The sequence below is a fragment of the Apodemus sylvaticus genome, chromosome 10 (assembly GCF_947179515.1).
Source record: "Apodemus sylvaticus chromosome 10, mApoSyl1.1, whole genome shotgun sequence".
In the NCBI taxonomy this organism is placed as follows: Eukaryota; Metazoa; Chordata; class Mammalia; order Rodentia; family Muridae; genus Apodemus; species Apodemus sylvaticus.
Genome location: NC_067481.1, coordinates 105,813,851 through 105,827,597, shown reverse-complemented (window position 1 = coordinate 105,827,597; position 13,747 = coordinate 105,813,851). Strand labels below are relative to the sequence as shown.

The window sequence follows — 13,747 nt, the reverse complement described above, 5'->3', positions numbered from 1 at the left end:
TTTTTTTTCTTTAAATTAAAATTTGTTGGCAGTTGATAGGTTTGGTGATGATGGTGGTAATATTAATGAAAAAACATTAATTAAAAAAATTTCAGTTACCACCATCATCACCAAACCTATCAATTAATATTTTTCATCTATGTAGTTCTGGCAGTCCTGGAACTCACTATGTAGTTTAGGTTGACCTGAAACTGTCCACCTGTCTATGCCTCCCGAGTGCTGGGATTGAAGCACCATGCCTAGCCGCTTGAGTTGATGGAATTCTTATTCCCGCTACCCAGCCATGCTTGTAGAATGCTGTGCTTACTTTTTTTTACCCTTCTATTGTTGTTGTATCCTGCAGTGTTCACTGAAGAACAGTGTTTATCTCATGTGTTTGAGTTTTTATAACTATGTTACACCATCATGAATACAGCATGTATGTAATTCTTTCCTGAGCTCTATACATTGCTGCTGTTAACAATAAACTTAATGTCAATGTCTGTAGAGAAAAGAATGGTTGCAGAATTGCTGAATTTCAAGTGTCCCTGCCCCTGTCATTCAGTAACATTTGTATATATTGTAGGCCATTGAGAGAGACTAGAGAGAGTTTTGCTGAGTCTAGGAGGACACTGAAGCAGCACTTTGAGTCTAGCAGGACATTGAAGGTGAAAATCTGATTAGTTTAGGAGGATCCCTGTGTTACTGTTTCATAGCTGGATCAGATTCCTGTGCATCCCAAGCAAAGCCATAAAGGACCAGAAGGAAAACCATTTATATACCTCCTGACTTTATTCTTGCCATTTTGTTTTGTTGTAATAATACTTTAAGCAGGTGTCAGGTTCACTTAGTGATCCTTTGTCCGAGTGCCTTTGGAAATATTAGTAATTACTTTTTAATAGGCAGAGGATCAACTGCCCAGTGTTCATTTCACAGCTTCATGTAAAAGGAATCTGTCTATGCATGTTGAGTAATATAGCAAAGATCCTGGAATTCTGTAGTATGTGGTTAGTTTCCAAGGCCACCTTTTTCTTTTTTAGTAGAAATATTATGGGAACTGATTTTTCTTTGGAGAATAGAAAGAGGTTAATTTGCAGCTAGATTAAGATTGATCTCATAGAAGTGCTTGTATCTTCCCCACCTAAAATGCTGATTCTCTGTTCACTTCCTGAGCGAAGCAGGTTGCTTGCCTCGGAACCAGTGACTAAAGCAAAGATGTTTTCATTTTATGGTGTTGATGGCTTCTGTTACACATTACAGGTTTAATGCATGGTATATTGTTTTTATTTATTTATTTATTTTTTTGGTACTAGTTTTGGACCAATCGAATACAAAGGCCCCATGAGTGCTGTTTACATTGAGAAGTTTGTTCGCCGGGTGATGAAACCACTTCTCTACATCCCATCTCAATCAGAATTGCTAGATTTTCTCTCGAACTATGAGGTACCTATCTTTCTTATCTTCTGTTCCCAATGCTTTTTACTTGGTTGAACTGGATTGTTTGTATTAAGTGGTTTTTAGTTTACTTTGTTTTATTTTGGTGTATATTAATTAATTTTTATATAAGATAGTAGGTTCATTATGACATTTTCATACTTTAAAAAAAATCTCCTGGATTTCAGCAGTTAAAAAAAATTACATTGGTGGCTGGGATTAAGAGCACATACTGTCCTTTCAGAGACCCCAGTTTAATTGCCCACACCTATTAGGTGACTTGAAAGTGACTGTAACTCTAGTTTCAGGAGATCTCATGCTCCAGTTAAGAGCTCCATGAGATTCTAATTATAAGCATAGCTAGCTAAGTGAGCATTAAAAGATCAGAATACTTGCAAAATCTTGTCTCTGTTTTATTTGGGGATTTTAAACAGATGTTGGTCTTGTCTCACAGTTGACTAGTTTCTATGCAGCTACTCATTTCTAAGAATATTCTATGGTCCTATAATATTGTATTGCACAATAAGGACATGCTTTTTCTTGCCAGTTTTAGTTTAGCTTTCAAAACAAAAAAGACTGCAGATATGAGGTTGGAGAGATGACTTAGTGGTTAAGAACAATTGCGCCTCTCTGAGGTGTCTCAGGTTCAATTGCAGCACCTACATCAGTTGGCTCACAGCTGCCTGTAACTTCAGTTCTAGGGTATTTGAAGCTCTCTTCTGGCCTCCATGAGCATGCCCACACATACATACATACAAATAAATAATAAAATCATTTTTAAGGGCTTATTTCGTGTGTATGGGTATTTTGCCTGCTTGTATGCCTGTGTACCACATATGTACCTGGTATCCACAGAAGGACGAAGAGGGTATTGGATTACCGTGGGACTAGAGTCACAGATAGTACCATGTGGGTGCTAGGAATTAACCCACTAGATTGTCTGGAAGAGCAGCCAGTGTGCTTAACCACTGAGCTGTCTCTTCAGCCCCTAAAACAAATCTTTGTTTAAAATAAAACAAAAAACCAAAATAACAACAACAAAAACCCTGCAAATATATTCCTTTCTGTTTTATTTAAGTCTTTTTGGCTTTTGCTTTTTCAAGACAGGGTTTCTTTGGGTAGTCCTGGCTGTCCTGGAACTCTCCTTAGTCAATGCCTTTTATTATAGAAAATACTTTAGCATACTAATGTTGCTTTTTTTCCTGTGGCCCTGTTACCAGCTTCAAAACCTCTTAAATTATTGATATTGTTATAAGATTTTGTTCTCTTGGGTTGCTGGGTGAGATAGTACATGCCTTTAATCCTAATACTTGGGAGATAGAGGCAGGTAAATTGTGTTTGAGGCCAACCTGTTCTACATAGTGAATTTAGGCCAGCAAAGCATACATATCTTAAAAACAAAAACCTAATCCTTAATTTTCATTAGCTTTTAAAATAACTTAAAAATCCATTTATTTAAATTGTTTTGTTTGTTTGTTTTTCTTTTGAGACAGGGTCTTTCTACATAGCTCTGGCTATCCTGGAACTCACAGTGTAGACTAGGCTGGCTTGGAACTCATAGAGATCCATCTGCCTTTGCCCCCTGAGCATTGGGATTAAAGGTGTGCACCACCACATTCAGGTTAAAATAGTTTTAGGGAAAAATATTTTTGTCATATGTGTGTTTGTGTGAGTCTGTGTATGTCACTTGTTTGTGAGTGCCTTTGGAGGCCAGAAAAGGGCACTGGATTCCCTGGAACTAGAGTTTCAGCACCATGTGGGTGTTGGTACTAAATTTTGATTTTTTGCAAGAGTAGCAAGTGCTCTTAACTGCTAAGCCATCTTGTCTCCAGTGCCTGAGTTTCCTCTTTGAGGCAGGATCTCATGAGCCCCAGCCTGAGCCTGAGCTTCTGACCTAGGGCCAGTGATCCCAGTCCTCCCCTCCCAAGTTGTGTGGGACTTGAGATGGGGGCAGGGTTTTTGTTTTTGTTTTGAGGGGGTCTTGGAAGTAGGGTTAGTAGTTAGTCCAAGCTGACCTCAAACCCATAGTGGTCTTACTGCCTCAGTGCTCCTGTAGATTGGCAGTTAGCCAATTGGTAGTTCTCCAAACTAGTGAAAAATCTGATGTCAGGCTTAAGTCAAGCCTTAACTCAGTAACTGACTCTGTGGCCTTGGGCTGATGATTTAATCTCCTTAAACCTTTATTTTTCTCATTTATAAAGCAGAAATAGACTGATCTACATAGTGAGACTCTCAGAAAACACATAAACAAGTAACAATTAATTAAAAAAATCTTTGGGATGTGGTCCCAATCAATGGAAACTATTAGTAAAACAAAAAGAAAAGAAAGAAAAAAATTAAATCTTATCAGTAAAAATATTATGATATTTATCGCTATAAAGACTTTAAGTATTATAAAGATAATGTTGAAATTCCTTATTCATGAGGAATTTTTTTTTTATAATTAAGAGATAAAAAGTGATCTGCAGAGACCAACTGCAACCACCCTTTAGTCTTGTCCTGTTGGCGTGTTTGTGTAGTACTTTGCATGGTTTTGTCTTTTCGGGGTTTTGCTCATGATCCTCTAAAAGGGAAAGGAAAAAAGAAAAGAGAGGAGCTGCAACAAATGGCAAACAGCACATAGCACAAAGCTTCAGCAATCTGTGTTCACAGCAAAGGGGGCCACACCTTCTCCTGGAAAGGCTCGAGAGGCAGCTCTGTCCTCCTTCAGCTGTGACACAGGAAGGCTTTGCTCCTTTGCTTTTAGTTGTTTATTTTGAGTCAGAGTTTAAATCTAGCCCAGACTGGCTTCAAACTTGCTGTGTAACAAAAGACGACTTTGAACTTATGGATCCTCCTGCCTCCACCTCCCTGGTTCTGGGCGTATAGGCGTGCATCAGCACACCTAATATATGTTGATGCACTTATAGGCGTGCATCAGCACACCTAATATATGTTAATGCACGTATAGGCGTGCATCAACACACCTAATATATGTTGATGCACGTATAGGCGTGCATCAGCACACCTAATATATGTTGGGCTGGATATTAAGCCAAGGGTTCCTGGACCATAGGCAAGCACTTTGCCAATTAAATTACATCTTCACCCCTCTGCTGCATTTGGTTTTTTTTTTTTTCTTTTAAAATATATTATGTTTAAAACTGGGCAATAGTGGCCCATGCCCTTATTTCCAGCACTTGGGAGGCAGAGGCAGGTGGATCTCTTTGAGTTCAAGACCTGAGTTCCAGGCCAACCTGGGCTACATAGTGAGACATTGTCTCAAAAAAACAAAACAACAAAAGAAAAATCCATGTATGTATGGTTTTGTGAGTGCCTCTGTGTGTGCGTGTGCGTGTGCTTGTGCTTGTGCGTGTGCGTGTGCGTGTGTGTGTGTGAAAGAGAGAGACAGACAGACGTGCATTTGAAGGCAAACACTTGGAACATGCATATATGGATGTCCGAGAACATCTTTGGAAATCAGTCCTCTTCTTCCATCATGGATTTAAAGAATGTAACTAGGGTGTCAGTTTTATGGAATAAATACTTTATTGAGCCTGTTGGTGCTTCTGTCTGCTTAATTTCTTAGAGGGCACATGTCATAGGTAAAGGTCTTCGCTGGCTTGATCCAGTCTAATACCTAAGCTTTACTTACATTTTTTCTCCAAATACAATTATTTGGCTAGATAATTCCTCTGATACTCTTGCCTTCAGTGGTGTTTAAAGGTTAGAAAGAGTTTTTAGAAGGTTCATATTTCCAATCAAGAAAGTATTATTTTGTCTCATGTATTTGAGATGATGGTCTGTTGCCAAGACTGGCTCTGAAGATCCTCAGCCTCTCTAATCATGAGGACCACACAAGAAAGTAGTAACTCAGAGATGTTACAAGTCCTTTGTATTTGTTGCTTCGGTGTTGCTAGTGTATCTGTACCAAAGAAAGAGAGGTGTGTGTATTCTTGGTATTTTCTTGCACCATTAGTATTTACATTTCAGTGATACCATCAGAGATCATGCAAGGTCTAAGTGTTGGCATGGCCCTCCTGTGTGGTTCACCAGTGTGAAACCCAGGGATGCAGAGTGACGTACTGCAGTAATTTAGTTTTCGTTGAAGCAGGAAACAAATGAGTGTTACCCAGAGGGGACTAGAATTTTAAAGACTTCTGTTATCTTGAACATAGCCTGCTTCCTTCTAGAAGCTCTGAATGGCATTTATGTGTTTGTGACATCTTTGTTAGACTTCTTCTTAAAAAAGAAAAGTTGTGTATATGAGTGTTTTGCCTGCATGTATGTCTGTGTACCATGTACATGCAATACTTGTACATGCCAGAAGAAGGTGTTGGATCTCTTGAAGCTGGAAATATAGGTGGTTGTGAGCTACCAGTTGTAAATCAAACCTGGGCTCTCAGATTTGTCATAGTGGCAGGTTTTATTGATTTGCTTATGACCACTGTAGGTGTATTTATAACATAGGTCCTCTATACAAATCAAGAAACCAGGTAAGCCAGGAGTGGTGGTGCATGCCTTCTGCCTCCCCAGTGCGGGGGTGGGGGGGGGGTGGAGGGGGTGGGGGGGGTGGGGGGGGGTGGAGGGGGTGGGTGGGGTGGGGGGGGTGGGGTGGGTGGGGGTGTTAAAGGCCTGACCAGCAGTGTTTAGCTTCTTTATGGCACTTAAAAAATCCCTTTCTTGCAGGGGTGGTGCACGCCTTTAATCCTAGCACTTGGGAGGCAGAGGCAGGTGGATTTCTGAGTTCAAGGCCAGCCTGGTCTACAGAGTGAGTTCTAGGACAGCCAGGGCTACACAGAGAAACCCTGTCTCAAAACAAACAAACAAAAAAAAACAACAAAAACAAAAAAAAAATCCCTTTCTTTCCTCTTTTCTTCCTTCCTTCCTTCTTTTTTTCCTTTCTTTTATGATAGAAAGATTCAGAAGAGCAGTGGTGGCACACGCCTTTAATCTCAGCACTTAGGAGGCAGAGGCAGGCCGATTTCTGAGTTTGAGGCCAGCCTGGTCTACAGAGTGAGTTCCAGGACAGCCAAGTCAATACAGAGAAAGCCTGTCTCCAAAAAACAAAACAAACAAACAAGATTCAGAAGGTGTTTCCTTTTTAATTTGGCTAATATTATTTGTTTTTATGAAGGACTCTAAGAAATAACAAAAGACATGACTCAGTGCATATTAAAGCAACTATTTTAATTGCTATTTTGGGTTACTGAGCACTAGCATAATGTTAACTTGAACTTCATGTATGTAGCTAGGAAATGGAGTGAACTTTCCCAGGGATACAACAGAGGAAGATGAGAGCTTTAAGTAAATCATGTCTGCAGAAGCATATTAGCCTGTGCTTCCTCCAGTTCCTCCTGCTGTAGCTCAGATAGCTCTTCCCGCCAACTTGTTTATAGACAGGCAGATGTTGGTCAGACAGAGTGGGTCAGAGTTATTTTGATGGTCTTGAGGTTGATTGAAAAAGGAATAGGACTGAATAAATAAGATGAAGTTTCCACTGGTTTTATGTCTTCTACTTTTAATGGGGTTTTGTTGTTATTGTTTTGTTTTGATTTTTTTAAGGTATCATCTCTCCGGTATTGGTAGCTTCCCTATTAAGTGCTTTATTTTTAAATCACATAGACAAAATCATCTGATTTTTACCTTACAGTCTACCCACCAAATGCCAGAAGTACTGTTATTTAGAACTTTTATCTTATATTTGTGTCAAAATAGTTTCTAAACCTTTTTGTGAATTTCTGTAATTTACTTAAGATGATTATTTAGCATATATCTATTTATTCTTATGGTAAACTAAATTGTTTTAAAATTAAGCAGGATGTAAAAAGGGCTAGGACTTTTGGTGGGGGTGGGGTAAGTAGGGTGTTAACAAATTGTTAAGTGAGAGAAAACCTGAGATTTTGCCAAAAAACTTCAATGCCCGGCTTCTCATATCATATAGTGCTTTTATTCCCAAGTCTGAGTGTTGAGCAAGTATGCAGCATCTCTGTCAATTCATAGTTTATACTACTGCAACTAAGAAGGCTTTATAATGAGTTAACATCAAGGCAGAAATGGTGTAAGTACCAGTAAGTAAAAGTGCATCAAGGGAGCTGGAGAGATGGTGCAGAGGGTAAAAGCACAGGCTGTTCTTCTGGAGGGCCCTAGTTCTCGTCTCTGTGTCTAGCTGGTGATTCACAACTGTTGGTACCTCCAGTTCCAGGGCGTCTGATCCCTTCAGGCACCAGGTATGCATGTGGTTCATAAGCCAAAACAGCAAAGTGTGGGTAAAGGGGGGAATTTTTTAAAGAAACACATCAAGGTAATTGCTAATTAGTCCACTAGGGGGTGTATGCCATCTGCCAAAATTTACACTATTCTGCAAATGGTGTCTGCTCCAGGAACAGATGTGTTACAGGAGGTATTGAGGATTTGCTGACCTTCTGTAAGTAAGTAGCTGGTTTCTGCCTCCTTGCTAAAACGGCTACTAAGAGTCTACATCGTGGAATGGAGTTAAATCACACAAAGTGGGTCATGAGATAACCCACCATTCATTGTGTCTTGTTTTTTGCTAAAGTTGATGAAGGAGCTTTGTCAAGTGCATGTTATCAGGAGCTCTGTGTCAGGAGCTCTGAGGTGAAGTCTACTTATGAACAAGAGAGACTGTGCTTCGTAGATTGACAACAAATGGGCGACCACCCCCAGTTGCTGGGGTAGAATTTAATACTTGCCGGTATGCTAAGGGAGCCTCAGAAAACAAATAAAACAGAGGTACTAGGCTGATATCTGTGTGAAACTTTACAATATGGCTTTATTTAAAAATAGGGCCTGTGGGACCTGGTAGTATACACCTTTAATCCCAACACTTGGAAGACAGAGACAGGTGGCTCTTTGTGAGTTCTAGGCCAGTGTGGTCTATATAGCAAGTTCCAGGATAACCAGGGTTACTTGGAGAGACCTTGACTTAAAAAAAAAAAAAAAGAAAAGAAAAGAAAATGGGTCCTTGCAGATGTAATTGTCAAGGGTCTTATGATTAAATCATTCAGAAGTTTGGATGAAATCCTAAATCTATCGGCTGGTGTGTTGATGGAATAGCACCTGGTATGGGGAGAAGGACTGTGAAGGCTGGGGCCGATACTGGAGCAGCCTCAAAGCAGGGTAGACCTGGAACTATCTGAAGCTGGAAGAAGCAGGAAAGACAATCCACTACTCCCCTTCCCCAGGCCCTGTTCTCCAGAGAGCAGAGAAAGTGATTGCTATGGTTCTGAGGTCAGGACAGCCCTAGGGAATGAGGCAGTTTTAGATTGTACGTGCCATCAAGTGAGAGTAATGATCCGGGAGGAGAGGAAGGATGGAGCTGTTTTGGAAGACCAGCAGTTCTCACTAGGAAAAGATCCTAGTGAAGATGAAGCTTGTATGATCTGACGAGACCAGACCTGAGGAAGCTAGAGAGAGTAGAAAATCCCCAATGAGGACTGGAATTGTTTGATCAAGGAAGAAGGACAGTGGAAGATGGGCTTTCAGGACTGTCCCCATTGTCTCCACATGACACTCAGTTGGCTGAATGAGAAATAGGCTGTAGCTGGATGGTGGTGATCCATGCCTTTAAAACTAGTATTTAAGAGGCAGAGGTGGGCAGATTTCTGAGTTTGAGCCCAGCCTGGTCTACAGAGTGAGTTCCAGAATAGCCAGGGCTACACAGAGAAACCCTCTCAAAAAAGAAAAAAAAAAAAAGGCCGGGTGTGGTGGCGCATACCTGTAATTCCAGCACTTGGGAGGCAGAGGCTGGCGGATTTCTGAGTTCGAGGCCAGCCTGGTCTACAGAGTGAGTTCCAGGACAACCAGGGCTACACAGAGAAACCCTGACTCAAAAAACAAACCAAAAAAAAAAAAAAAAGGAATAAGAAAAGAAATAAAGATAGGAAGCTGGCTTGTTTATTGGGGGAGCTAGTTAAGCCTCTGGGAATAAGAAGAGACAACAGGACATCACCAGAACCTAAGCCTGGTGTCTGCTGACCAGTACCAGGTCCTTAGCTGTCTTCTCCAGAAGGGAATCTGTGAGAGCATTAAATACAAGATTGGAGTTTTCTGTTGCAAGCTAGTTCATAGATACAGCTAAGCACACAAGAGCTCAAGTCTACTAACGTTTATATGTAGGATATATGTGTTCCTCACCCTTGGTTTTTAGTCAGGTGTAAGCAAGACATGTGAAAGGAATTGAAATATGTGTAGCTAATTTATGGTATTTGTTAAATAATAACATAGCTTCTGTTGGAGAGACATTACAAGTTTGGGGAACTCTTTGTAGATTTTGCTTTACCTACAGCATAACCAGAGCTGTCTCATAACTTAGACAATCTGCAATAGAAATTAACAGATAACTATCACCTTACCTTACTACCTTCTATATTATTTTGAAGTTATTAATATTAGGTTATGTTATCAAACATACCAGTTCTCACAACTCAGTACAGACTGCCATAGAATTGTATCTTAGCTAGCACTATAACAGGTATATACACTATACCTGAGTTACAGGCAGTTGTAAAGCGCCCAGCATGGGTGCTGGGAACTGAACTCAGTTCCACTACAAGAGCAGTGGATTCTCTTTAACTGCTGAATTGACTCTGCCGTCTCACAGGTTGTGTTTTAAATAGGTAAGTATTTTAGATTTTACTCAACTTTTAGTCACCTCGTACAGTGTGAAGCTTTTGTTCTTCATTCCTTTGACAGTGAAGAATGAAATGATTTTTTCTGTGTTCTGCATTGTAGTGTTTGGTGAATTTCCTTGCTCACACTATTTACTTGACAGTTTCAATGTCAATTCCTCTGAAGACAGTGGCTTCTTCATCCACACAGGTGGATGCAGCAGTAGGACTGGGGGTGTAGACTTGAGTTAGAAGGCTTGCCTAGTACACACAAAAGCCCCACCACTGTCAAAACTTGCTGCAGTGAGAATAAACTTTATACTTATATGCTCTCAAAGGGCACTGCAAATGGTCCAGGTGTTTTCCATTTTTAAAGATTTCATGTGGAAGCTAGTAAAGACTGTTCAGTGGGTAAAGGCACTTGTCCCCAAGCCTGACAGTCTGAATTTGATCTTCAGTACATAGCAGAGAGAACTGACTCCTGAATATTGTCTTCTGACCCCCAGACATCACCGCAGCATGTATACATACTTACTCAAATGTAATAGATAATTGCAATTAGAAAAAAAAGATTTAGTTGGAGAATCAGAGCTTGTATTCTGTATATGTTCATTTTATACGTTGTAATTGTATGCATGCCTGGATATAGATAAATAACATATCTGTGGATAATAATACACATGTCCATTTCCATGAACTTTTTTAAGGTAATGTGATGTGGAAAGAGAAATAAAATTCACATGGAACATATTTATCAATATTTGGAACTGTTTTACTCCATTGGCTTTGGTTTAGGAGAGTGATCAGAAATTAAAGAAGTTTAAATGAGTCATTATACTAGTTTCTATTTTTGTACAGTATTAATACTTCCTACAATTTCTGAAAGGTTGTCTTATGTTCATGATAGGAAAGCTTATTCTGTTATGGAATGGCTGGAAATCTTAAGAAGGTAAATATGCTCTGTTGTAAATCCATTGTAGGCTGGCTTGTTTAAGGAATCCTGTAGGAGTAGGGAAAAAAAAAAAACATTAGTTTCCAGCATGGGAGAGTGAGTCCTTACCCATGTAGGAGGCCCTGGGTGCCACCCCCAATACGACATTTAAAAACAGCTTCCTTATTTTCTCAGTTTAGGAAATAGGCTTTTTTCTATATGTTAGGATTAAACATTTCATCTCAGGGTTTTGTTTTGTTTTCCAGAATGAAGACTAGTTGACTTAATTGAATCTAGAGAGTTAACCAGATAGTTTAGCTTGAAAAGAAGAGTCTTTTCAAAGAAAAGAAAAGAAGTATAGACCAGAAAGGTCCTCTTTTCATGTAGCATACTACTGGGGAGGGAGGTTGGAGACACAGCAATTTACTGTTGTCTGAAATGGTTTTCTGCAGACCAGGTTGGCCTCAAACTTTTATATAATAACTTGGAACTGGAGTTGGAGAGATGGCTCAGACGTTAAGAGCACTGACTGCTCTTCCAGAGGTCCCAAGTTCATTTCCCAGCACCCACATGGTGGCTCACAACCATCTGTAATGGGATCCGATGCCTTCTTCTGGTGTGTCTGAGGACTGCAACAATGTACTCATTCATATTCATAAAATAAATAAATAAATCTGTTTTAAAAAGGGCAACTTGGAACTCTTTGTCTCCTGTTTTTACCACCACTCTGGGCCTTTTCTTTGCTTTTTACTTTTATTTTTATTTATTTTTATTTTTTGTGAGGTCTTACTGTATAACCCTGGCTTTCCTTCAAACTCACTATGTCAAACAGGCTGGCATACTATCCACCTTCTGAAGGCTGGAATTATGGGCTTGAGCCACCATGACTGGTTAACATTGGTTTTATGGTGTGGGTTTTGTTTGTTTGTTTGTTTGTTTTGTTTGTTTGTTTGTTTTTTGAGACAGGGTTTCTCTGTGTAGCCCTGGCTGTCCTGGAACTCACTCTGTAGACCAGGCTGGCCTCGAACTCAGAAATCCGCCTGCCTCTGTCTCCCAAGTGCTGGGATTAAAGGCGTGCACCACCACTGCCCGGCTAACATTGGTTTTAAATATTATCAACATATGAAATTTCTGTCTCAAAATTTTGAATCCAGTTTTGTCCTAAGGATGTGCCTTTCTAGTTACCTTTAGAGCATGGTGCTGAGGGCATCAGAGCTAAAGGGCTCATCTACATCAGACTAATGCCTACTAGGCTTTTCTTCTACCGTGAACTAACACTGTTTCCAGTAAGAAACCATTGCTTACATGATCACCCCAAAGCCATATAGTTAGCTCCTGGCCTGGGCTTGAGCTTAGGTCTTCTGTCTCTAGCTCCATCATTTCTTCCTTGAGGATCTTTAGATAGATGTGATTGCCACAGAACCAAACCAGACAGCAGTGCCGTGACACCTTCAAAGACTGCAAGCAAAACAAATGTATTGTAGGGAACAGCTGATTGTTTTGGCATATTGAAGGACTATTCTGTGTTAAGTTTAAAGGAGTAGATTAAGCAGATGGCATTGAGTTTGAGGATAGTGGAGAAGGAGGGCCAGAGTTTCTTTGTAGCTAACCTGATCAGAGAGGGCTTTGCCACTCAATGGTATTGGATGTGGAGAAAAAGAAGAGACCAGGTTACAGGTGAGGGCAGTCAAATATAACCTGATTTCTACCAAAGGGTGAAAATGACTGAAAGAGAAGCCCAAGAAAGGTACAGTGATGCTACTAGTATAATATAATAGAATACTGGTTAATGATGTAGTATACCCAGAACTACAAAGGAGGAGAACCTGAAGCTGTGGGGTACTCTGTGCTGCCAGGAGAGGTGGGAAGGTCTGTCTAGGGAGGAGAAGCACAGTGGGAAGGCTGCTGCACTCCTTCCCTCACCCCAGGGGCTGCCTAAATGGAGAGGAAGTTCACCACAGCCCACACGCAGCCTTCCTAAAGGAGTCTCAGATTTAGAAAATAAAATGCAGCAATACATTCACTATCCATGCCTGGGATCACGTGGTTTCCCATATTTAAGATACTTAAGATAGCAGCTATTCATCATACATACATTCATAATGCCTCTGTCACCTAATTGTACTCTTGTCCCTGCAGCCTGGAGTACTCGGCTACTTTGAATTCAGTGGCTCACCCCAGCCTCCTGGTTACTTGACCTTCTTCACCTCAGCACTGCATTCTTTAAAGAAAGGTAAAACTAATGTATATTAAGACATTGGCACTTAAGCAGAGATGTACTGATTTTTATATGTTTTGGCATATAGTATCTTTGTTATATTTTCTAATTTGCTAGGTTCCTTTTCTCAATGTATTTTTAATAAATCGACTCTTGTTTAATTTTGATTAATAAAGCATTGTACTATACCAAATAGTCTCTTGCTGGGCATGGTGGTGCATGCCTTTAGTCCTAGCACTTGGGAGGCAGAGACAGGTAGATCTCTGTGGGCTCCAAGCCAGTTTGCTTTATGTAGGGAGACCCTGCCTAAAAATAAATAAGTTAATAAAATAATCAGATCTATTCTTTATTAAATGTAGCATATTATTATATAAATAGTTTTTGACTCTCTGGTGCCAAACCCTGTTGTGTTTTACATTTTGTTTGTACTGTTATCATGCTTTAATGTGAAGGGACAGGTTTGATCTGACTTAGTGCTTACCTAGTCAGTAGTTGTCTATGCCATGCCATATAACTCAGGCCTTTCCTTCACAGGGTGCTCTCCAAAGGTCACAGGTATGCCACAGCACATCCCGA

General features: G+C 40.2%; 1 protein-coding gene across 4 annotated transcripts in view; it reads left to right on the top strand.

Annotated features, from left to right (window-relative positions):
- Nucleotides 1-13,747, top strand: part of Txndc11 (thioredoxin domain containing 11) — a 61,354-nt gene that overhangs the window by 16,314 nt on the left and 31,293 nt on the right. For 2 of the 4 annotated variants that reach the window (XM_052196215.1, XM_052196216.1), the window contains exons 4-5: nt 1,293-1,422; nt 13,093-13,186. In XM_052196215.1, the coding sequence (XP_052052175.1) occupies nt 1,293-1,422; nt 13,093-13,186 (224 nt within the window). Of the gene's footprint in view, nt 1-1,292; nt 1,423-13,092; nt 13,187-13,747 lie in introns of those variants that run through there. The other 2 variants (XM_052196217.1, XM_052196218.1) reach the window with 2 other exon arrangements.